The sequence below is a fragment of the Zootoca vivipara genome, chromosome 5, assembly GCF_965207765.1.
Source record: "Zootoca vivipara chromosome 5, rZooViv2.hap1.1, whole genome shotgun sequence".
NCBI lineage: Eukaryota > Metazoa > Chordata > Lepidosauria > Squamata > Lacertidae > Zootoca > Zootoca vivipara.
In genome coordinates this window covers 26,526,107-26,552,270 of record NC_142588.1, presented here as the reverse complement: position 1 = coordinate 26,552,270, position 26,164 = coordinate 26,526,107, and the positions used below count along the sequence as shown (strand labels likewise).

The 26,164-nt window shown below is 42.3% G+C and overlaps 1 protein-coding gene across 3 annotated transcripts; it reads right to left on the bottom strand.

Moving 5' to 3' along the window:
* Positions 1 to 625: 625 nt before the first annotated feature.
* Positions 626 to 24,599, bottom strand: LOC118096387 (hexokinase HKDC1). Of its 3 annotated transcripts, none has more exons than XM_035138146.3 (18): positions 24,290 to 24,599; positions 18,628 to 18,790; positions 17,404 to 17,552; positions 16,063 to 16,182; positions 14,844 to 14,939; positions 13,801 to 13,900; positions 13,370 to 13,553; positions 12,494 to 12,649; positions 11,261 to 11,494; positions 9,779 to 10,083; positions 9,177 to 9,325; positions 7,775 to 7,894; positions 6,934 to 7,029; positions 6,528 to 6,627; positions 5,018 to 5,201; positions 4,134 to 4,289; positions 2,353 to 2,586; positions 626 to 1,405 (listed from the first exon to the last, which is right to left on the bottom strand). In XM_035138146.3, the coding sequence occupies exons 1-18, from the start codon at positions 24,350 to 24,352 to the stop codon at positions 1,261 to 1,263; spliced, it is 2,754 nt and encodes a 917-aa protein (XP_034994037.1). In that variant the 5' UTR covers positions 24,353 to 24,599; the 3' UTR covers positions 626 to 1,260. The 3 variants fall into 3 exon arrangements, with proteins under 3 accessions (XP_034994037.1, XP_060130919.1, XP_060130917.1); XM_060274936.2 differs by having other exon boundaries at positions 24,441 to 24,529; XM_060274934.2 differs by lacking the exon at positions 24,290 to 24,599 and adding an exon at positions 20,120 to 20,261.
* Between the last annotated feature and the right edge of the window lie 1,565 nt (positions 24,600 to 26,164).

Sequence of the window (26,164 nt, the reverse complement as noted above, 5' to 3'; positions counted from 1 at the left end):
GGTCCCTTACAACTCTACAATTCTGTATGAAACAAAAATATCATGAACAAAAAATAGTGGTGCATTTTAGACTCTGGACATAATCTAAGTATGTTTATGTTGCTTTAGATGGTATTGTGTGTTGTTTCACTCACAACTTTCAGCGACTCCTATTAAAATACGAAGTATTGGTTGGAGAACTGCACCTCAAAATTCAGATAAGTGTGGATTTTGAAGGATAGCTGTGTGCCAGTACTCATATTGTTTTGGAAAGTGCAGATTTGATAAGATTCGCTGTTAACTGCAAACTGAATCAAATCTCTCCCCCCCCCCAATCCTTACCCACAGGCTAATTTTTAAAGTGCACAGACCATCAGACTATGCTCCAAAGCTAGTCACGAAGCCCAACACCTCAGCTTGATTTAAAAGTGTAAAGTGGGATCATAAAAAGTCTTTGAGCCACATTGCATATTGCTGTGGGCAGTCAGTAGATAATTATTTTCAAATCACCAAGTGGAATGGTACAGACCGACCGTCTCTCCCCTCTCCTTGTACAAGGTCCTGGATTTCCATCCCAAGCAGCGCCAACTGCAAGCAACTCATTAAACACAACAATTTGTTTGAAAAAGAACATGGATTGAATACCTTTTGCACATCAGCCTTTTTAATTTCCTTTTCTAAAAGAAAGACTAAAAAGTAAAACAACAGTGCCAGCTCTCGGCACACACCTATCCAAGGACATAATATCTACTTCCAAATTATGAGTTGTACATTACAAAGGATATTTAGACGTGAATGCGAAAAGTCATGGGTGGGAAAGTGGAAAGGGAGCAGTAGAACATATAAATATGTTTAAAATAGTTGACAAAATAGTTACATTGATATGGCCTGGTTGTTTTATAGTATGAGCATAACACATAAATGTCAAGTATATTGTTGTATCTCTAAACATAAGACAACTTATGGAAACCTATGTTCAGATGCGGCAAACCTGCCTCAGTTTTGGCAAGACAAACTGCTTTCTGTTTGCACAGCTGCCCAACCATCAGGATACAAACAGGAGTAGCCAACTTGGTGCCTTCCAGAGTCTGTTGAATGACAAGTCCCAACAGCCAGGGACGATGGGAGCTTTACTCCAACAGCATCTCAAGGCCACAACACTGGCTAACCCTGGGCCACAGAAGTGTGCACCACTTCTGAACTACTGCTTCAGTTGGTTTCACCAAACAAACAAACAAACAAACAACCATCACTGCTGCACACAGATGCCTGCATGACCACTTAATTTTCAGCAACATTATGCACTCGTTTTGCAACGGCAGTAATTAAGGCAGCTCCCTTTCCACTCCCATCTTCAGACAGCATGAATGTCACATCACATTGAGGCGCCAGTTCTTTTACCGTTTCTTGCAAGATTCTAGAAAAGCTAAAGAGAGGAAAAACAAAGCAAAATATATATATATGCAATGATTGCACACTGCTGTTTATTTCTTAACTGGCAAAATGCCTGTCATTATGATGGGTAGGGACAGGAGAATACAGAGGGAGGGCTTTTACATTGTAAGGATTGACAGTAAACCAGTCTCTCTCTCTCTCCCTCTCCCTCTCCCTCTCCCTCTCTCTCTTTGTATGCTCTGCACTCACAAAACACTGTACCCCCTGGCAGATCCCACTCCCAGCGACAGGTAAGTCAACCAGCATCAGGTGCAAGAGGGCAGGTTCTTCTTTCACCTCAGCTATATATGTAAGTGCAGTTCTTTAGTTTTCTCCATGGAAAGTTTTCACTAATATAAGTGGGAGGGGAAGTAGAGGGGTGCCCTGGGGTGCAGCACTGAGGAAGCAGCACAGAATAGCTAATAAAGTGCAATGTGGTGTAGATGGTCCAGTATAAATCCACCACTAATGCATCCATATTGCACAGGAACATAGGAAGGTGCCTTATACTGAGTCAGACCATTGGTCTATCTAGCTCAGTATTGTCTGCACTAACTGGTGGGGGCTCTCTAGGATTTCAGGCAGGATTCTCTCCCAACCTTACCAGACATGCTGGGGATTGAACCTAAGACCTTCTGCATGCAAGACAAATGCTCTACCACTGAGCTATGGTCCTTCCCATCAATGACATGTTGTGGAAGACCTTCAGAAAATCACCCATCTCTCTGGAGGGGCCTGTAGCCCATTAAAAGCAGGACTTTTTCAGCTCTTTATTACAATCTTATTCAAGCAAGTGCAATAGGGCTAACTGATACAGCATTGTGGCAATTTCTCTTTTCCCCAACCTTTTTAATCCCCATCAACTAAGCAGAATATTATCTTTAAAAAAATTGGTCAACGCTGCAAGGCAAAACAACAACAGGGATGCTGTGTACTTACTGTGGGTGTAGTTTGTATAAGGTCCCATCCACACCTACAGTGGTTTTTAGGTGCTCGAGGTTTCTGTTTTCCCGTATCTTCTCCACTATAGCGGCCAGCCCGGCCCCACACAGCTGGGCTGCTCTCTTGGAAACGGAGCCACAAACTTCCTTTACAATGATACTGTCATCACAAGTGCTGTCAAGCCCAAGCTGCTGCAAGATTCTTCTTACTTGAAGTAGGACAAGCCGGTCACTGCACTCAGCCAAAACACAATAGGCGCTTCTGGTTAGGATGCAGAGCCATAGCTGTCAAGTTCTCCCTTTTTTTAAAAAGGAAAATTCCCTTATGCTGAATAGGCTTCCTCATGAGAAAAGGGAAAACTTGACAGCTATGCGCAGAGCTAGGGCCAAATGTACTGGAAGGCAGCACTGGTGTAAGAAGACACAAAGTCCTTTGCAGGGGCACACTTTTCCAGCACTACTCCCTCCCATCTGTGACCATGCCTCTACTTTTTAAAAATAAGTCGATAGATGAACAGGTTTTTCCTCACACACGTAGCACCTCTACTTCTCCTACTGCCTGAGCCTAAATCACAAAGGGCACTTCTACTTTCCACTGCATTTCCCTGTCACTTCCCTTACAGTGGTACCTCTGGTTACAAACGCTTCAGGTTATGAGCTCCACTAACCCGGAAGTAGCTGCTCCTGGTTGCGAACTTTGCTCCAGGATGCGAACAGAAATTGCAACCAGAAGCGTGTGCATGCAGCGGGAGACCCCATTAACAAAAGTGCGTCTCAGGATAAGAACGGTTTCAGCTTAAGAATGGACCTCCAGAACGAATTAAGTTCATAACCAGAGCTACCACTGTATTGCAAAAAGTCTGACCTTTTGTGGAAGTGTGTTTTCTCCATGGTTTAATATCCTGTCATGTCAGGGCCGGCCTAGGACATTTTGGTGTTTGAGGCGAACCACAAAATGGCACCCCTCCTACCTGCCAGGGAAGAAGCAGTGAGTGAAGATTTACGACAGGAACAAGGTGGGGGGAATGAAGAACTATTTTAGGATCTGCTGCCCCTGTGGACACAGCCACCAGAGGCAGTCGCCTCATTCTGCCTCATGGGTGGGCCAGCCCTGTGTCATGTTATGAAGTGGCAATCATCATTACCCTGTTCAGACTAAACAGGGAATTATGATAAATAACTCAAGATTTCCTTGTTTCCTTGCTTGCACCTCAAAGGGAGGAGAGAAAAAGGCTGAGTGCATGGGAAAAACATTTATTGGTACTTTGGCTTATTCAGCCAAGATTTGATTGTCTGAATACAGACACTAGTTTAAAAGCAGAATGCTACTATTTTAGCTCTCCTGGGTGAAATGTACTTTTCAAAATTAGCATCATCCATGCTCACTCACTCCAAGGGCATAGGGAATAGCTGCTCATTTCCACCCCCTCCAATCTGAGGACAAAGCAGAAAGGATCACTTAAAGTTTATGAAGCAGCAGTGCAAACAGTACAGACGTGAAATACTTTACTGCTGAAAGCAGTGTGATACTGATGTTTGAAATACACTGGGTTCATTCACAGCCAATAAAACCCAAGTAAAGTTGTTCACTATAGGACTGCAGATGGTCTGAGTAACAGGGTTCAGCATCTCAGTCAACCAACACTCATTTTCCCCAGCTGTATTATTTTCTTATGATGTATAAAATATTTACAAAGCTGCAAACATTCAGCTGCTTCTCACCAGTCTGATATGTGTGAAAGTGGCAGGCAGTGGGGAAAATACAACACATTGTTTTACCTTTCAATCTGGGACAGAAATTTGGTTTCAAATATTCCTCTTGTTCTCAGCCGCTCTGAAATCTGACCACGGAAGAGAAGTCCTTGCTTGGTCAAGTCTATCAAGATCTGTCTCACTATTTCACCCAGATACATTCCACTGGTCATTTTCTCATACCTTTTACAGAAAAAAGAAAAAGAATTGGACAGCATTGAACACATTTTCAGTTACGTATGCAAAAATGGGGCCTGGGATATAATCTGTGCATACCACATGCCTTTTCTGAACATGTGCATTGACTCTTAGGATGGAAATAAACATGACAGCAACAGACTCATGGTTTGTAAGGTGTTTTAAAGTGGGTTAGTGGGAGTGGAAAGATTACTCAAAGTTCATATATGCCTAGGAATGGAAGAAAGTGTGATTTCCATTCCAACCTGTGCTCATCACAATCAACACTGTTTCTGTTCCACTGCACTTCGGTTTCCACTAAATGTAATAACATTCACTTCATTGTCTGCTACTTAACATACTTTATGTAACTTACATTCGTTTCAATGTCAAGAAAACATCAAAACAATGTAAAAAAGTTATTATTGTTGTACTGTTCGTGGACATAAAAACAGCTGTGATGATGATGGGAACAAATAGGCTTGACAGCCATATGTCAGGAATGCTTTGATGGTGTTTCCTGCTTGGCAGGGGGTTGGACTGGATGGCCCTTGTGGTCTCTTCCAATTCTATGATTCTATGAAATACCAACTTTGTTCACTTGAGTGATTTCTGTTTCTGACTACACATGAACATGCAAACTACTATTTCCACCTCCTTTTCTAATAGAACTACCTGACATTCCTACATACGTCCTGAAGACATTGCAATAGCAATAAAACGCCAACTGTTACCTCTGTTCCCCAGGATTCAATGACCCCTCATCCACTTCTTTGTCATATTTTGTCCTGAGATCATCTATGCAGCCATTGTCGCCAAATCCTCCCCATTCTGTATTGATGCACATTTTGCCCTCATCTCCTTCTACAATTTCTATATTACGCATGTCTTCCATGTAGCAAACATTACTGCCTGTCCCTGGAAGGAAGGAAGGAAGGAAGGAAAGAAGAGGCATGTGTATTTTATTCCTTTAAAGCAAACACCAGGAGAAGCACAAGACCTGGGAAATGAAGAAAAACATTTCCTGGAAGAAGTTTATTTTTCCCCTCTAAGTGGGAGATAAAATTTAGGGGATATAAGTAGGGGCAGTCGAATCTATCAACTTCTGTTTTACTCATTCAGTTTCTCATGTTTCTAGTCTTAAGTTCAATTCCCCACTTTAAAAAAACAACACTAAGTGCTTATGAAAATTCAGCAGCATTATCCTGTGAATTTCTCATAGCAGACATATCTTTATAAGCAATTTTAATATACAAAATTTTGCAAAGCGGTTTTCCATTATGTTTTGCATTTGTATTCTCTTTTCAATAATATATGCACGTAAACACACACTTTACTGCAATATATACATTTCTGTACACATTACCTAGCTTTGCAAAATTCAAAGATGTGTGAATTTCAAACAGTGGCTATGTTACAGTTTGTATATTGTTTCAAAAAGTGTGACTTGGGTAGGGTTACCTTTTAATGCAAACTAAATCAATTTTATGCCCTATATCTAGGTAACTAAGGTTCATATTAAGGGACGCGGGTGGCGCTGTGGTCTAAACCACAGAGCCTAGGGCTTGCCGATCAGGTCGGCGGTTCAAATACCCACGACGGGGTTAGCTCCCATTGTTCGGTCCCAGCTCCTGCCAAGCTAGCAGTTTGAAAGCATGTCAAAGTGCAAGTAGATAAATAGGTACCGCTCCGGCGGGAAGGTAAATGGCGTTTCCGTGTGCTGCTCTGGTTCGCCAGAAGCGGCTTAGTCATGCTGGCCACATGACCCGGAAGCTGTCTGCGGACAAAGGCCGGCTCCCTCAGCTTATAGAGCGAGATGAGTGCCGCAACCCCAGAGTCGTCTGCGACTGGACCTAACGGTCAGGGGTACCTTTACCTTTACCTTAAGGTTCATATTATAGCTTGTGGTGCAGTGTACGGTATACCTCATACCACTAGGTGGCATGCAACACTTTTTCAGTTCCCTTTCTGTCCTCATCTGTATTGCTCATAACAATATTAGCTACCATCATTCCCATCAAGGTCCACTGTAATTCCCGTCATCTATAATTTCCACTATTCCTGACTATTGGGTCATGCTGACTGGGCCCAATAGGAATTAGAGTCCAATGTCATCTGGAGGACCAAAGGTTCTCCCCTTCATGCCCACAAGATTTTAGCATATCATTTCACTGTTGGTTACAGATCTTATTCTGTCCCCACCCTGGAACAGCCATACACAAGTGTTACAGGATTGCTTTTTACCTGCAATGAGGCCGATTTCACAATTTGGGTCTTCATAGCCACATGTCATCATTGTCCCAACGGTATCATTTACCACTGCTACAATATCCAGATCAAATTCCTGAAATAAAATGAAAAACTGATTTTGTGAATGTGCGAAGAGTAAAAAAACAACAACACATACACACCCTTTGAAGTATTGTGCACTAAGCACTAGCTTTATACTATCGATCATCATGAAAGCACAATAAAAAGGATGTCCGGAGGAGCCCACAGAATGAAACCAACACCTTTGAAAGCATTAAGAGTATTTGCAGCACCCAATGATAGAGCTACATTTGGATAACTGAGATTCAGTTCTACGCTACAGTCATAGCAAGGGATTGGTGCTTGAACCTTTGGGAGATTTTCCCACAATGGTACTTACATTCCTTCGTTTGATAGCTTCCCTGAGCATATCAACAACATCCTCTCCTTCACAGTCTGTTGCCTTGAACCCTTTTGTCCACCCAACAAGAGTTCCCTAAAGTGGGGAAGTGGTAGAATCAATAAATGAAACATGCTTACACCAAAAGGAGAAAAACAGGTAGAACACTTAAAAGTTGGATTACACTTTCAATAGGAGCTTGGTTCAACATATTGCATTTTGGGAAAATATTAAAATGCCAAAATACTCCCTTTCTGATAGAGGGGGATGCTTCAGGGAACAGAGCAGGAGGGCTAAACAGACTGTTGGCTGGCCATGGCTGAAGCAGAAAGCTGGATGATTTGATTACTTCCTGTATCAGCATCCCTGATGGAGGTGCAACACTGGTATCAGAAGTGGCCATGCAATTCAAACTGACTGCCGCTCCTGTTATTGTTGCAACACAAAGCCTCTGACAATATAGAAGTGGTTTTTCAGTGCAGAAACAACATATACATTGGGCCCGATCTCAATTGTTGTTTTTTATTCCACAAATCCTTAATAATTTGCTTTAACTCTCCATGAGCTGCTGTATGCATCAGCAGCCTTATGTCAAGCATGCCTTGTTCAAAGTAAATCTGCCTAAGTGTGTGTAAGAATGAGATTGTTTTTTGTTTAACACAACATTCAATTTTATACACTCTTTGGTAAAAACCTGTGATAAAACTCTTGTCAGTCCACAGGGAAGGGAAGGGAATAATAAAAACAATAATGAAATGTTTCTATGGAAAATTCTGCAAAGATTAAGCCAAATTAAAAGAGGAAACAAAACAGCATGTCAAATCTCAGCTCCCCTCTTTACCTTATCAATGCTTGCTTGTCTGCAGGGGAAGGAAAAAGTAAAGCCAAGAGGAAGTCGGGCACCCTTAATGCCCATGTACTCCAAAAAGTCTGCAATGCACTGGACAATGTGATCAAACAGCTAGAAGGAAAGAAAGAGAATTTTTTTAACACACACACACACACACACTGTATTTGGATTCTGAAGAAATCCAATTTATTTGATTTGAGTTTTAATGGGTTTGGGTTAATGCTCTCTGGCACGTGTATTGTAATGTACGTTGTAATGTATCTGGTGTAGGACTTTTTCTGACTGGTCCGCTGAAAGTCAGTTTACCTTTCCACTCAGGGTCTTAACTGTTAGCAGTGAGGAAGGGTTGGTGTTAGAATTCTCAGCATACAAAACAAGATAAAAGCTATTGGTGGTTGCAGGTTCAGCATTTTCAGTTAGGCAGTGTGATTGGTTGGGGCTTGACTACAGGGGCCATATATATAGCCATGTGTTGGTCAGTGGAAAGTTAGTTCCTTGGAGCGTTAGAGTTCTTGGTGCTTGATGTTTGTGGAGTCGAGTCAGAAGAAGGCAGTGGAGGACAAGGACTGGGGAATGTAGAAGGAAGGTCTGAGTGACAGGTAGAATGACCTGGTGGCCAAAGGCTTGATGGGGATACCTTAATTGTTTGGCTTAGGCTGAAGGGGCAAGGGAAGAACCAATCTGCACTTGGGGGGAGGGAGAAGTGAGGAGCAGCTTGGCATGTTGGTCTCTGGTGGCTGGCAGGATCACCAGAGGGAAGATTTCAATAGCAACACAGCAAGACACACCTGCACATCAGTAAAGGTTTTTTGGGGGGGCGGGAATCCTCGGTTATAGCATTAATGGGACTTAACAAGGATGGAGAGAATAAAAGGGCAGTTTTGCTAAATGCTTTCATAAGGTAACTAACTGCTTCCTTAAAGCTATCTTAATTTAACATTAATAGCTGGATATTGTTGTTGTTGACATCTGTCTGTCTCAGGAGACAATACAGGAGTGCACCTTTGGGGTGAGGTCAAACTCAAAGTAGCTGGGGATAAGCTGTTGGTATTTAAAGTGACAAGAAAGTGTATACATTTAAATATACTATACTATCTTAACGTAACCAGATAAGCTTGCGCACTTAATAATCTTGTTGCGAATAAACGTAAATACTTTACGTATAATATCTATATCTGATTGGCTTTGTATCATTCCTCTACCCCATAGCCAATGGTTTATTGGTAAGTTAAGGGTTCAGAAGGAATAAGTGAGACTGAATGGTGTCAGTGGCAAGGGTTTAGGAGAACCACTGGAGTGGGAATTGGGTTCTGTTATTACAGAGTAAGCAAGTAAATACCCCATTCCCTCCACAGGTTCAATAAAAATAAATAACTGGCTTGTTTTACTTTACCTCTTCACCTGTTCCTTGCATAATTTCCAAAGGAATGGCAAAGATTTTATTGTACATTCGGACTGATTTGCTTCTTCCACTTCTGATTTTTACAAGCAAAACTCTGAAATTTGTTCCCCCAAGATCAAGGGCCAGAAATTTTCCATTTTCTGCAACAGAAAAATCAGCATTCTTGTTCAAAAAAATTATAAATCACTTTTCAAACATATTCACTGCTTTCTGGGGTTCCTGTGACCTTATCTGTTGTTTTTATTACCTCATATCTCTCTCTCTCTCTCTCTCTCTCTCTCTCTCTCTCTCTCTCTCTCTCTCTCTCTCTCTCTGCTTTTTATTTCATTTTTTGTTACGTACAAGAACATGTAAAAACTGGAAAAACAGTAACAGAGAAAAATGCAGAGTTGGGAAATAAAATAACAGCAAACCACTGTACCAAATTACAATCTTGTTTCACGGAATATCAGATGGTATAACCTATAACGATAACAAAGAATGAGAAGCTGGAGGGATATGGGAAGATCCTTCCCTGTTAATATAGTCAAATAAGTGAAACCAATCTGCATTGACCTTCCACTTCCTTTAGCTATGCTTTTTTGGGTCCTTACCTGTTCCATCTGGTGTTCCATAAACATATGTGGGCAGCATTTTCACAGTGGCTGTAGGATGTGTTTCTTTCTTCAGGCCATACTCCAGTTCTGCCCTCATTCTGTTTTTCACACCTATGAGGTTCTCTTTGGTTAATTTGAAGAGGCCCAAGACCTCGTTGACCTGTTTGCGCTGAGATAAGAGTCTGCACGCAACAGCAGTTACCATCGCAGCCCCCTTCCCACTGCCACTCTCAGACACCAGAAATCGAACGTCACAGTTGGGCACCAGCCTTCTGACCACTTTATGGAGACGCTTAGCATACCTAAAGCCAAAAAGGTCTTTTAAATGCTTACAAATATTGTGTGCACAATAAAATACAAGGGAGCACACACCATTGCGTTAAATTGCTTTCTCCCTTATGTCGCTTAGCACTTTCACAGAGCAAGGAAATCCTTTTGATTCAAGTCCACACAGTTCATGAGCACAAAACAAAAGATATCTGATGAATCAAGTCAAAGGCCTACCTAGTCCCTCCTCTCAGCATCCCATTTCTCTCATTGGCCAACCAGATGCCAATGGAAAACCCATAAGCAGGGGCAGACTTCCATAATTTTTCAGAAAAAATGTGCCCTGTGTGAGGCCAAAATATGGCACAATCAATGGTTCTTCTCACTTATGGATCATCTCAATTTTGCACCCCCTCAGCTTGGTGGAACCGCCTAAAGCGCCCTAAATCCGTGCCAAAAGCAGGATGTGCGAGGGAAACAGAATTGTAGAGAACTGTCCACAGAATTCCCTGGCAATAACCACTGCCGGACCATTCTTCTGAAGTTCCATAAGATCTTATTTAGGCTAGTTTTTTGCTGACCAAGCAGAGCCTTTGAAGGCAGTTTTAATCAAGAACAAAGTAGAAAGCTTTGATAGCTCAGAATATCAAACAGTGGCCAGCCAAATATCTGTGGAAAGCTCATCAGTTAGGCATTAATAGCAATAGCTATTTGCTCAAGTTTGACTACAGCATCTGGTAACCAGAAAGATACTGCATCAAGTTGTATCCCTTCTACTTGTGCCCTTCTACTGTCAGAAGGTTCTTTGATCCAGCAGATGCTTATGTCACTATAATGGCAAAGGGGGCACATTTTTGCCAATTCCTCACTGCAGCCGCCACACCATCTTCCATGTTGCTTCTGAAGGGAGAGGAAAATCAACCCAAAAGATTGCCCCTTTAACTCCATTCTGCCAATGGAAGCCTCCACCAATCAAAGAGTCTTCCATCAGTGGACAAACATTATGGGATACATTAAAGTTATGTATAGTTATCACAGACAGTAAGTGTTGACAGCTCATGAATTTTTCTGACCCTTTTTCAAAGGCAACTTGGCTCATAGCCATAATGATTGCTAGATGACTGCATACCATTAAATTAATTATCATATGCAGATGAGCAATGATAATTTCCCCAGGCATGACAACCCTACCTACTTCGCTGTGTGACTTACTGAGGGTGTATCTTATACAGCGTCCCATCAACTCCCACTGTCGTTCGGAGCCTTGTCAACTTTTTATTTTCTCGGAGGCGTGTGAGTATCGCTGCCAAAGCTGCAGCACAGAGATTTGCTGAGCGAAATGAAACAACAGTGCAGACGTGCTGAACGGCAATGCAGTCATCCTCCGATGGAGCCAGGCCCAGTTCCGTCAGAATTTCTTTAGTATTACTCAGGCCTTCTTTGTACCTAACCGGAAACAAAGGAATCAAAAACATGCTTGAGGGCACCACTTCAGCTTTTAGTAGTGAGAGGGAGACAGCAGTGAACCACTTTCTGTATGGAACCCATAAGCAGGCCAGAAATTTCTGAAAGTAGGTGGTCATGTGTCCTACTTTGCAGAGGACGTCTGGTAACCCTAAATTACCATGAATTAAATAGAAACATAGTACATCCCAGGACAGAAGGGAAGATGGTAGCCACGGGACTTTTGTATGCCTGCTCAGTCTGCTGGCCAGGTAGAAACTGCTGGTGGGAAACTGCAAGGCCTCTGCTCTGTCTTCTTATGGTTTATTGGCTGCGTATGCACCATACATTTAAAGCATGTGACTTCCTCCAAAGAATTCTGGGAGCTGTAGTCTGTTAAGGGTGCTGAGAACTGTAACTCTATGTGGGGTAAGCTACAGCTCCCATGATTCTTTGGGGGAAGCAACACACTTTAAATGTATAGTGTATACGCAGTCTTTATCTTTCATTCGATTTGGACCAGATAGCCCTTCTGATAGAAGAATGGCTCTGGTTGCCATGGAAACGACATATGTTTACAAAATGAAGCTCGCTACTAATAATCTGGATGCTACTATCTTTTAACCCCTTGCCTGCTGCAAAAAAGTGTCCCTGGATTCATTGAAAAGAATTTGGTAACCATATGGTAATTTCTAAAGGTGCATCTATACATGCCAATTAGTACATGCAGATTACATGCAAAGCTGTGGCCTCTTTTTGCAGCATGTTCTGCTTTTGTGTGATTGACTGTCCACACTACCTGAAATCTCATCCTATCTGGTCTGAACTATGGAGCAAGAAGGAAGAAGAGGCTGCCCTAAATAACATCTGCAAGCATCTGGCCTCACCAAAGCAGATAACTTTGAAGGAAGAGTAGCTGCCCAAAATCAATGCTTGCACAAATTGTAGAACGGAAGCTGCACTTACAGAAAACTCTCTCATGGACAGATTAAAACCTCTTACTTTTCCATGGCAGCAATGTGTTTTGTCTCAATCTTGCCCTTGGTGCAGAGAGCTGTTGACAACTTCCCGTTGAAAAGCAAACCTTCCCTTGTCATTTTCAGAAGGATAATTCTTACAAGTTCTCCTAAATACAAACCGCTAATCATCTTCTCAAACCTGTAATTCAACAGAAAGCTTTTTGTCAGAAAGCAGCAAGGGCATTTCATGCTTTCTAATAAAGAACTAGATTTACATTTATAGGAAGAAATACAGTGATCCCCCCCCCCAAAAAGGAGAAAAAACTGTTCCCAATGACTCATTTGTAATATTAATCCTCTGTCTGGAAGCGCTCCCTATTACAATCATTATTGTTATCATGATTACCTATTGCTACTAATGCTGCTAGAGACCCACAAAGGATTGTGGAAAGAAAGATGGCAGCAAAGGACCCTTTATTTTTTTTTACACCCCTTCCTCCTCTTTGCAGTTAAGTTACTACTGGAATGGGGGAAGGACTCAGAAAAAGCTCCCAACTCAGAACACACACTGTGCCACACACAGTTTCTTTAACATGGGCCATTCAGCACCCTTCTGTGAAAGTACAGTTAGGAATGTGTTTGGGGTCAGAGAAGGGGGCACTTCCTTTGAGCCCAGTTTCTCACTGTCCCCCCACCTACCCCAAACAATCACTAGAAGGATACTAAACCCCTGGGGATTTAGGATTGAACCAGATTCTTGGCCAAACTCTCCTCCTAAATGGTATCGATGGCGCTTGCCTGCCAGTTAATGTATTCAATGCTACTTCTGTTCAAATGTTATTTCATGGTTGTTTTGAGATTGTGCGCATGCCTAAATAGCTACATTACTACCGTAGAAAGACGCCTTATCTCAACTTACAATTGTTTTCCAGGATTGAAAGAGCCCAAATCAATCTCCTTGTCAAACTCTGTCCTGATGTCATCCAGTGATGTGTCATCTCCAAAGGCTCCCCATTCGGTATTAATGCACATCCTTCCTTCATCACCTTCCACTAAGTCAATATTGCTCATTTCCTCCATGTAGCAAGCATTTGTGCCTGTTCCTGAGTCCAGCGGATTCATTTTGGAGGTTGGTGGGGGAAGGGAAGGGGGGGGAGAAACACATGGAGATGTGTAGACTTCAATAATTCAATAATAATAATTTTTTTGAATTGAATTTTTCTAAAAAATAATAATTTTCTGTGCCTTGTGCAATGCCACATATAGGCTCAACTGTTCTACACTCCCAGAACACTCACTTTATCTTAAGCCAGATTGGCCCTGCCACTAGTAAAAAAGATATAGAATTACCAATAATTACACCAACTTCACATCGCTGATCATCATATCCACAGGTCATCATTGTTCCCACTGTGTCATTTACCAAAGCCAAGATATCTACATCAATGTCCTAATGAGGCAAATGCAACATACCAGTAAATTCAAAACAGTACATATTCAGATTCTTACAGTCAATAAAAACCACAAGGTTTTCAAAAACAAAATCAGCTTAATCCATAGGGATGGGAATTTCAAAGCAGAGGTGCATATCACCACCACCTAGAAGTTTCAGACAGACAGACCATTATACTCGGATGAAGATCAAGTCCTTTCATTTACTTCAAGGAAGGAAAAAGCTCTGCAAGAACAATTTTGTAAGTTTGAATTGGGCAGTTTCTTTTTCTGCACAGCACTGCATATGTGCCAATGTCCTGGCTTGTACACAGTGGCGTAGTAATGGGGGGCGGGGGGCGTGCCGCCCCGGGTGGCAGGCTGGGCAGGGGGCAACAGGCTGGACGGGGGTGACCACCTCCAACGGCCGCCGCCCCTGCGAGCGCCCCTCGCCGCCCACATGGAGGCGAGGCCAGCATATGCTGCGGAAAGAGCTCCGGCGGCTTCCGAGCCCGGCTCCTCCACGGCATCTCCTCCCTCCTGGAGGAGCTGGCCTCCACCGGCAGCACAGCCCTCGTCCGCCTCCACGATGGCCCTGAAGAAAGCCAGGCGGCAGGCGAGCAGGACCAGCCCCTGCAGAGCCAGCACAAACTTGCTGTGAGTAGAACCGCCTCAAGGACGGGAGGAGGGAGGGTCAGAGGGAGAGGGGGAGGCCTGCCGGACGCCGCCCGCCACTGCCTGCTGTGTCGCCACATCGCTGTGTCGTATCTCCTGTACACACATGCGTCGTGATGCGTGCGTCATGACGCATGCGTCATAACACGCGACGCATGAGCACGGCGGGGTCCCGGGCGGCCAGCTACGCCGCTGCTTGTACACTAGAACTGCTAGAAAATGTCAACTGTTGTGTGTTTTTTTAATGCAATCAGATTATTAAAAACAAATCTTAAATCTGAACTTGCCTGGTGTTTTCTGAGGGCTTTCTGGAGAGATTTCACCACATCTGTCTGCTGCACTCCTCTGGCTTTAAAATGCTTTGTCCAACAAATCAGTATACCCTTGAAATAAAAGAAGAAGCAATTATCCATTAACAATGTGTAGCATGGCTTAAAGAGTGGCATATAAAGGAGAGAGCAAGCCTATATATATATATATATTCTTTCTCTAGTTTATGCATGGGCTGGTATAACATATTTACTATAATTTAGTTCAAGATCTAATTTATTGTTTTGCTCTAATCTTAAATATTAATAAAAAATTAACAGTGTATAAAACCTTAAAACATTTTTAAGCATCAAATATTTGATTGGACAAATATGCCAAGAGGCAGAAGTAGTATAAAATCCTTATATTATTGGGGAAAGTACAGAAATTGATTATCTTTGGAGAAATCACTTGAAAAATGTGTCTATTATTATTGTTATTGTAATTATTATTATTTTCATTTGTATACAGCCCTTCATCCAAAGATCTTGGGGTGGCTCACAGCATAAAAATACAAGATAGAAGCACAAAATACACAATAAAAACCGGAACACATTGAAAAAGGATATAGGGTGTTAATCAGCCAAAGGCCAAGTTGAAGAGGAATGCTTTCACCTGGCACCTTAAAGATGTATAATGAAGGCACCAGGAGAGCCTCCCTTCATCAAAACATTAATCAAAAATGCATACAAAAATTTGTACATCAGGAGATATATGATGCTGATGAATTTTTGAAAGGATTTAAAAATGGAAATGAGGATAACTGACTCGGAAAACAAAAAACTGAAGGAAACTGAAATTGAAATTGTCTATCCCTATGCATTTTCAGGTTTTTCCAAGGCAGCAGGACTCATATTTCCTGCTTTCCAAGTCCCATGCAGTGCCTTGTCCTAGTATTCTTGTCTCTGCACATCTGCTATTCCCATCCCATCACACTCTCAGCCCCTGAGTTTTAGAAACAAGAATTGTACACCTATTTTATATACTTAGTGTCACAACCAGCAGATATAATGCACACTTTTGCAAAGCTATATTCTCTGCATAATGAATTCTATACCTTCCTATCATGGGCAAAGTGGCATTTCACAAGAGCCCCTGCTGCTTCCTAATAGCAGCCTCTCAGCTCTGGAGCTCTTGGTTAATAATTTGGGAGAGGATTCACCCTAGTCACAAAACCATGACAAACATTGGTCTTACCTCCTCTAATTTTCTCTGTATATAAGGAAAAGATAGGGTAAAGCCAAGAGGAAATTTCTTATGCTTTATATTCTTCGTCTCCATGAAGTCTGCAAGGCAGTCAGCTACATACTGAAACAGCTGCATCAAAATAGGGGGGAAATGTGAGTTATTATATAGTACCTACTAGAATACAATGCAGGCTCTGTACAGCTCCAATGGAATAGGAGATAAAGCAATGCCTATAAATAACAATGCAGTGGTACCTCTACTTACGAATTTAATGCGTTCCGAAAGCACATTTGTAAGTAGAAAAAAATTGTAAGTCGAATCCCATAGGAACGCATTGGGAGAAAAAATTCGTAAGTAGAAGCAACCCTATCTAAAAATTCGTAAGTAGAAAAAATCCTATCTAAACCGCATCCAAGATGGCGGACGGAGCTCTATTCGTAAGTAGAAACATTCGTAAGTAGAGTTATTCGTAAGTAGAGGTACCACTGTGGTTATATTTTCTATTCAATATGATAACAAAAAAAGCCTAAGGTACATTATCACAAGGTCAGCATAAATGAGGCTGCATTCAGAGTAGGGTTGTCATATGTCCAGAATTTATTGGAATATTGCTCTTGGAATCAGTGTCTGGGCTGAAATCAGCAGAAATGTCATATGGCACCGCATGTCGGCAGCCATTTTTGGCAATTTTACTGAAAAAAAGGCACAAAAACAACCATTTTGTTGTTGTTCCATTTTTGCCCAAAAAAGCTCAACAACCTTTGCTTCCAGATTTTCACTTATTGAAACATGGCAACCCTAATTCAGAGGGTACTTTATCTCATCTTCCCAACAGTTTCTTACCTGTCAGTTTTCATGTTTTGTGTAATCTTTCACACAATGTGAAACCCACTTTTGGAAATCTAGTGGAATCTAGCAGAATTCCCTCAATTCCCTCTTAATTTTCTCCAGAAAAATAAAATCTGTTTGCAACTCTATTAACTTGGAGAACCTCGGGAAGTTTGTGCTCTGTAGCTTCCTTGTGGTTTTCACTGATACCCATGTGATGAAATTTGGGACAGTATCCTGGCATACTGTTATTTCCTGCCATTTAAAATTTAGTACAGTGTGGCAGTTTATCAGCATGTGGCAGCCATGATTTGGTTGACTTTTGGTTTGGTTGACTTTTAGTAAGTCATGCTCATTTCCACATGCAGCTGCCATCTGTTGAGGTGCTCTGAATTCTTGAAGAAAGTTGTATGCTTTGGGAGCTTGCAAATATGAAAACTAAAATTGGCTAATATGATCTTTTTATGTCTTAGAATACATTCTTCACAGAGAGCATGTTTCAGAGGAAGATACGCTACTTACATCAGTCCCACTCCCATGGATGATTTCTTGAGGTGTTGGATAGAATTGACTCTCCATTTGAACATTTTGCTTCCCATTTTCAGACACTTTGACCTTTAGGACTCTGAATCGGGAGCCCCCAAGGTCTAAAGCAAGAAATTCACCCTTTTCTGTAACACAAACAACAGGTAGAAATGGTTGGGTCTTCCAAACTTCAGGTAACTGCATCAGAGCCCAAGCAGCGTCTCAGTAGAGAGATCAGACATGGGCATTGGTGCCATTCTTACTATATATATTTTAAAAGCCAAATATTCTAGAAACTCAGCTGTACATATGATTAAAAGATTTCTCCAGAAGCATTTCCACCAGGCATCTAGCATTATGCTACGTAGCATACCATATGTCACAGTAGCGAAATGGTTCTCCCAAAGTTACAATTCTCAGCAACTGGCATTCAGAGACATACTGCCTCTGGCAGTCCAAAATGCACACAGGCAAAAGATGATCAGAGACATAGTTTCATAAAATTGCAGAGTTGGACGGGACCCTGGGGGGGGTCATCTAGGCCAACCCCCTGCAATGCAGGAATCTCAGCGTAAAAAACAATTGTGCGTTGTCTGGTTCTTACAGATCGTCTAATGCATTTATACTATATGGTTGATATTAGAGCAGAGATGGGGAACCAGTGACCCTTCAGATGTTGATGGACTCCCATCTCCAGGCTGGCATGCAGCAACCGAAGGCAAGTAACCTGTTCCAACTCTGGTGCATTGCCATTTCTGCCCTAAATTAGAGGACACAGGATCTTGGTTTTCCTTCATTGTGCTTTAACTGCCTACTTATACAATCCTGGAATTCATTTCACCTCTTTTGAGGGAGATGGGGAAGATAGGTACGGTAGCTGCAGCCTCCCCTCACACTGCCTATTTGCTCTCTGCTTTGGCTTGGGAAATCTCAGCGGCGCTATCATGAACCATCCTCTTAAAATTAACAAAATAAGAAGAGCCCTGCTGGACCGGGCCCAAGGTCCATCTGGTCCAACATCCTCCGACCAGATGCCCATGAGATGCCTTCAAGCAGGACATGTGTCTCCCCACTTGTGATTAACAGCAACAGTTATCCAGAGGCGTTCTGCCTTGGATCATCGCCATTGTAGTTAGTATCATCGCCATTGTAGTTAGTAGCCATCGATAGCCTCATTGCTATCGTTGATAATAGCAGGAGGAATGCAAAACAGCTGCTTACCTGTGCCATCAGGAATGGACCGCACAAACGTTGGCAGCATTTTTAGTGTGGCTGTTGGATTGGTGTCTCTTGCCAGGCCTTTCACCATCTCTGCCTGGAAACGGGCCATCAAATCAAGGAGAACGTCATCAGAGAGACGCATGTGGTACAAGTACCGATCAACCTGGGGCAAGAGATTCAAGATTTTTTTACTAATTGTTATTATGAATAATTATGTGTTTATTTCATAAAATTTACCGTATATACAGCTTGGTTGTGTGTGTGTGTGTTTGTTTTTTTAAAAAAACACATCTTAAAGCAGTTTTCCCTTGCAGAAGGGTGGCCTCTTTTTTGTGCACTGACTAGTAGTGGCACACATGCAAGAATACATGCACACATCCTATGTACGCAGACCTGCGCTTGCAACCTCAATGGTGTACACTCCATCAACAACCCATATCTGCCCAAAGAAACTTCAAAATGCAAGTTGCTACTAGGAACAGAAAGGGCAAGAAATTCCTTGTGCTACCGGTAGTTGCCCTTGCTTTGGAAAAGAAAAACCATGAGCCAAGCAAGCTATGTAAACCCTGCAATATTTTTGTTCAATATAGTGTTACTAGATATTCTTCAAAGTCCATGTTCCCTGAGTTTGCTACCATTCTGCACTGTAGCAGTGATGCTTATAAACTGTTTTTTTATATATATTCTCCCACCACCTGCTTTTAACCCACCCACCACCCATGTAGGGCTGCATAGAAACCCTAGATTTCAAACACATTTTCCCTCCAAAGAGGCCAAGCATCAGCTTAGCAACTATGTAAAAGTCCCATCACATGGTCTGGGGGCTAAGCAGGGAAAGGGGAGGCTTGGTAGCGGTGGCAAACAGCAGCAGCAGGAGCACTTGTTGGCAACAGTGGCCCCAAGGTGGGATCACACTGAAGTTTGGCATTGGCCCTGCACCTCCTTGACAATACAGTCATACCTCGGTTTAAGTACACCTCGGTTTGAGTATTTTCAGTTTAAGTACTCCACGGACCTGTCTGGAACGTATTAATCCACTTTCCATTACTTTCAGTGGGAAAGTTCGCTTCAGGTTAAGCACACTTCAGGTTAAGTACAGACTTCCGGAACCAATTGTGTTTGTAAACCGCGGTACCACTGTATATTTTTCTTTCTCTATTCCACCCTCTTATTTTTGTTATGTTTCACATTTTTTATTGCCTTGGAAACTTACTTCTTCATGACCGTTCAGTTGGTCCTAATGGAGGTTATTGCCCTCATGTCATTCCCCCCATTTATGGATTGATTGAGCTATCTTGTCACTTTTATCTGTGTCAACAATAATCCTGCTTCCCACTTAACTGAGTTGTTGACATCCGAACCCTTGGGTAAATAACCAGGCCAATCCAATGAACAGAGGTCAGATCAGAGAGAATGCTTTGTCTTCCCTTCCTCCCTTCAACCGTCCTCCCAAATTCATTTCCAAATATTTTTCAGAAAATCCAGTTCTTACTGAGAGGCATGGCAGTGGGGAGGGAGATCCAAGGAACGGTCTTAGAAACATTTTCCTCTTAGCAGCAGGGGATTAGCACTGACAAAACGGCTACCGTCAATGGCATCTGTCTGTCTCAGGAGACAAATGGAGAAGCGTACCTTTGGGAGTGAAGTGAAACTGTTGGAAGGTTGCACCTCTAGAAAAAGAGGTGCCAGAACCCACCATAAACTTCTCCCAGCTAGGTGGGGAGAAGTCCTGCCTCTGGGGATTTAAAATGGGAACGCGTGATAAACCTAGAAGACTGTGGGACTGCCGACAAAACAGAGATGGTGAGGTACTATGGTAGCAAAGTGAAAATAAGCCACTGAGACATGATTTAGCCCAAATTAAGGATGTTGTTGATGCTGTCTAATTCAAGAGAGGTTGGCACAGGCTTGAAATCAACAGGCAATCAGTGGGTTTCCTTTGGTCCAAAGGTAAGCACAGCTGTTTTGTTAGGACTTGAAAGAGGCCCATTTTGTGAATTCCGTTGCACTAGGAATGTGTGGCATTCAACATACCATGTCAGAGCGAAAAGCTAGCTTTATATCAACAATCTATGCTAAATTAAATTATATTTTAACGGCTACAAGTACCATTGAGGTAGAATGGATGTGAGAGACAGTAGTCTGGTGCATGAGTAAAACTAGCCATGTGAGTGACCTAATGGGAAGGGAATTCTATTTACAAGGGTGTTGAACAAATAGGTCTGTTCCGTACTCAGCCAGCCAGCAACTGTAGTGCTGGGGCACATTTGAGGACATATTGCCCCTTCCTTGTTCCCTTTGGAAACCAAATGAGCAGAAATGATTCACCGGGCTTCCATGTCAACACAGGAAACCTATCTGACGCTGCCAAGAGTCGGGAGGACCCTGGATAAGGCAGTAATGTGGTCACTGAAGTATTGGGGAGAATAGATGTATTGCCTCTGTGCACAGCTGCAAGCTTATGGGAGCTTCTAGATAAGCTGTTTCTTGAGCATTCATCCTGATTTGTTTGACAGCATTGGCTATCTAATGAGTGTTTCTTCTGATTTGTTTGTGAGGCGATTAGATGATGTTATGTCAAGGCAAGTATTGTTGCACACTTTCCGGTACATTTCCCAATCACTTTCCTTCTTGCAGAAAGTCTGATCTTTTGGGGAAGGGGGTTTGTTGCACAAGGTCTCCCAAACAAGTACAATTCTGCAACCTCAGATTGCTGGTATGGGCTTGAATCCCACCCAAAAATGGCATCGATGAGCCCAGAAGGGGGCCATCTTAATGACCCTCACTTTCTGTGTTAAACTTCAGAGCTGCGTTTGAGATGCCTGACAGTGGTCTGTATCCAGATCCCACAGTTTATTCACTATGTAGGGATGGGAAAGGAATTTGGTTCAGCTAGGATTTTAACATGAACCTTCCAAATTGACCCTTTCCAAAACCATATGTGAACCAAAACATGGTTTTTCTTTGAATTTAGTGCTTCTCCAACTAAATAGTGTGGACAAAGATTACATACAAAAATGTGTAAATTGGCAGAAATTTACAATAAAATGCTGATGAGTGTTAACACATTGTTAACAAAGGGGGAGGGGCAAAACTGAACTTACAACTAGAAAATGAGAAACTGAGTGAAACCAAGAGAAACCAAAATTGATATTCTGTGCTAGGCATGAGTTTGGGTATCATTCAAAAGATATTACATTGAAATGGGAGATTTAATCATAGTCATACTTAACCTTTGTAAAGTATTTCGTGTTCAAAGTAACTCACATGCATTATTTTGCTGTAAAAGTTAGCACGTTTACCGCATACTGTACTGCAGATGGAGCGACTGAGGACAGGTGGCTTGCTTAAAGCTACATAGTGAGTTTATGGACGAAGCAAGATTTTAAATATTTGATGGTTTACTGTGGTTTCATAATTTGTTGGAAGCTGCCCAGAGTGGATGTCAGCATTAATAATAATACTATCATCATCACCATCACCATCAAACTGGGGTTTTTCTATATCCACTTAATAAGCCCCACTGAACTCAACAAGACTTCTGTGTAAATATGTGTAGGACTCCACCGCCGTTTTTGCTACACTAGACCAACGGTCTCTAAATATAAAAATCCCACAAGATCTTTTAAATTGGTCTGAGCTAATGTACCACAGAAAGGAAAAAAAAAATACAACATTTTACCAGTGTTACTTGACAACCTTTAAGCTTAGGAAATGTTTAAGGCCTACTCTACCAACAGACTGGGGGTTTACCTCAGCAGCCTTTATTTATTGATGGTGGCAGGGCCCAAAGCTGGTAATAATTAATATATTACAAGATATATCTAGGATTACAAATTAGCCATGTTCCCATTAACTATTTTGTTGTGTTATCTAGAAGGAAAAGTTGGGACGTGTGCTCTTGAAGGCAGCACTAATCTCCAGTGTGGTGCTGTTAAGTTTAGCAAGCAACTGCTCCTAAAGACCAAACAACACATGGCAGCAACAGAGCTGTATGTTGAAAACTGGGCCTTCCCCGAAGTGCATATCAAGCAGGGGAAAATGTCTAATGAAGAGGGTATGTAGGTTGCAGCGGCTTCACCCTCCTCACTGCCTCTTCCCCACAAGATTCTCGTTCTGCCGAGCCAAGGATCAGAGTTCAGCTGAGGAGAAAAAGCAGCTGAAAGAGCAGACTGTGGTCAAACAGGGGAGGTATAGCAGATACACATGCACCCCCTTTTCTTCTAGAAATTAAATCCACTTCAGACCACACATTATGCGCAGTTGGGGCAGACCCAAATGTCATCTACAGCAGCCGTCCCATCAGGTGATAGACAATGCCAAGGAGAAAGATGGGACCACAGAGCCTCTCTATCAGCTCTGCTGGTAGACCCACAATTTTTGGCTCCTCCTCTCCTTCAATTATTTCCATTCCAGCTGCTCATTACAAATTTAGACCCAACGCCTGGATTTGCTTTTTTCCCCTCCTCCCTTCCAATCCCTTTTCCGTTCGTGTCGTGTCTTTTTAAGATTGTAGGTCTGAGGGCAAGGGGCTGCCTTTATTGATTACATTTTTTAAAGTCGCTCAGGTAGCTTTCTGGCTGGAAAAAGGAATACTGTACAAAGACCCATCCAATACATTTTGCTATCTGAGGCAAAGGACAAAGTGAAGCTTCCTCCATTTCAATATAGAAGCTGCTTAGCCTTTTTTTGACACCAGTGATGGGACAGCCTCCTCCACAGGGCAGGGGACACAGGCAGTCAATGTGTGTAATAGAAATGTAATAAAATAAACCATCAATGTTTAAAAAAAAATTTTTACAAGACTGATCATCTTGTTTTTTAAAAAGTGCATTTTATGTTAAGGTACACATTTTCTCCTAACAAATCCATTGACTCATATTTACAAGATAGGGAAATTACTTCACTTAGCCATTGTCTGAAGAGATTAGGGCACATGTTGTGTGACAACCTACCCGTAATTCTAGGAATTCTTTTATGATGATGGGAGAATGACTAAAAGGCATTCTTCCACCAGGGGGGGGTGGACAGGAGAGAAGAGCAGAGGTCTCAGAGAATGATGGAAGGCTAATAACACGACCTTAGAAAGACACATCACGGAACTAGATCTAAGTGTCTTTCCCAGATTGATAAAATAACTAATGCTATGTTTAACTAAACCTCTAGGTTTAAGTTATAGCCCATTTGATTATTAAAAGAATTATTGTAGTAGTAGTAATTTTCCTGGGTGTTTTCTAAAAATATTTATTTATTTATTTCTGCCTGTTTACCCATGGGAAGAAAACTGCAGCTTTGTCCTCATATAAAACGTTAGTATTAAAATGTGACTGCAAATCCAGATTTAGCAGCTCTAGCCTTCCACAGTTCCATTATAGGGACAGTCCGTTGTTGTTAAATCATTCTAGCTTAGGTGTATTTGTCACAGATTCTGAACTTTGCTTGCACCAAGATTCCTTTCCTGAGATATTTTTTTTCCACCTATGAGAGTGCAATTAAATTAAAAATAGCGGAACAAACTCACCCTCTGCCAATTTTTGCTAAATGTATGTTGTAACTACATACACAAAACTTTCTTCTTCTTTTAATGACAACCCACAAATCAAAAACAATTCTCTTATTTAAAGTAGCTGATGTCAAAACAGCAAGCCCAGCCAACTCTTACCTTTTTGATCTGGTCCTCTTTTAGTTTTGTGAAATAAAACGACACTAAGTGTACAGCAAACATTTTTCTCTATTGCCTCAGTATTGACGAAACGGCTGTGAGCAACTAACTCCTGATCTCATTCATATACTATGAGGCCAGCAAAACTCACTTGCTAGGGACATTTGCCAGCAGAGATGTTAATAAGAAACCCCAGAGCAGCGAGTCCTAAACAAGTCCATTCAGTGTACTGTAGTTGGTTCAATGATTAATCTCCAGCCTCTTGCTCTCTCCTCCTTCCTCTCCCTCCCTCCCTCTCTCTCTCTCTCACACAGAAGTCCCTCCTACCACCAATTGATATAGTCTAATACTGAACAGGTGGCTAACTGCCAAGAGCAGAGAAAATGAAACAATTAGCTACTGGCCCAATTTGGAAATGTTTTACTCCTGAACAAACCAGTTGCTATGGGTGCCTCTTTGCTTAACTGAAACCCAGCACGATCTTCCACAGCATGGCACACATTCAGTAGGGGAAAAGTAGTAAAAACAAGCCACTTCAATGGGCATTGTATCACTTAGAAACATCGCTGGGAATGGCATGGGAATAAAGGACACTTTCCTTCCCAGCCACCCAGCCACTTGGCACTCTGCAGCATTGCAAAGTGCATTTTCCCAGTCTACTACATTCTCATCCCATCTGGGCAAGTCTTTGCAATAATTTGCCTGTGGGCTCTCAAGTGCCAGTCTTCTGCCACACAACCCCCAGATCTCAAAGAGTTTGAGAAAGGAAGAGCGGTGAAAAAAAATATGTATTTTTCAACCATGCACTGATGCTTAGGAGCTGCCATAGCAGAGTGAAGTAACATGGCTGTTAAGATCTTGGACAGCAACAGATGCAAAAGGTGCCTTGCTTATTGCTGGAAATCGTCCACTAAACACAAAGAGCTGAGCTGTGTAGTACTCTGACAGAGGCGTAATGGACATCACAAGCACTCAACCTCAGGTTCAACGTATCCTGTGGTTATAATGCTGAATGTTCATAACCAAGGAGGTGGATCTATCTAGGGAGCAGCAGCCTCAGTTGCATCTTCCGGCATGACCGATCCCCAACCTCCTATAGCTAGTGAAGTTTCTGAAGCTGAAATAACTTCACAAGAAATAGAAGAGCCCAAAAAGCATGGCGCCAGTACAGCTTGTGAGTTTTGTTTACCGGAATTTGCCGCTAGCTGAACTAGATCTGTCTCTAGCGGATGGCTGCTAGACAAGGTATACCCAAGAGAAAGCTTTCCTAGCCCTAGATTAGCTCTGCTTAGTAAGTAAAACGCCACCCCCTCAGGCTGATGCCTAGCATATGCAACGGTAAAGAATATTATAACATAAGAAGAGAGCTGCTGGATCAGGCCAGTGGTCCAGCTAATGCAGCATCCTGTTCATACAATCATAGAGTTGGAAGGGGCCACAAGGGTCATCTAGTCCAACCCCCTGCAATGCAGGACTTTTTGTCCAGTGTGGAGCTTGAACCCACGACCCTGAGATTAAGAGCCCCATGCTCTACCGACTGAGCTACCAAGGTGGTTCTCACAGTAGCCTACCAGATACCTCTGGGAAGCCTGCAAGCGGAGAAGAGCACAGCACTTTCTGCACTTGTGATTTCCAGCAACTGACATTCGGAGACTCCACTGCAACTGCTCTCAGCCTCTTCACAATTGCACACAGAAAGAACAATGGAATCATTGTCCATCAGTGGCACCATTATCCTCCGTTCCCCCGTACCCTCAATTAAAAGGCCAGCAGCTACAGAGTGCTGAACAATGGCAGCACAGCAATGTCATCCTTGTTCAGATGACCTCCTGGAAAACGACTAATGGGGAAACGGCAGTGGGGGAAGACGTGCTG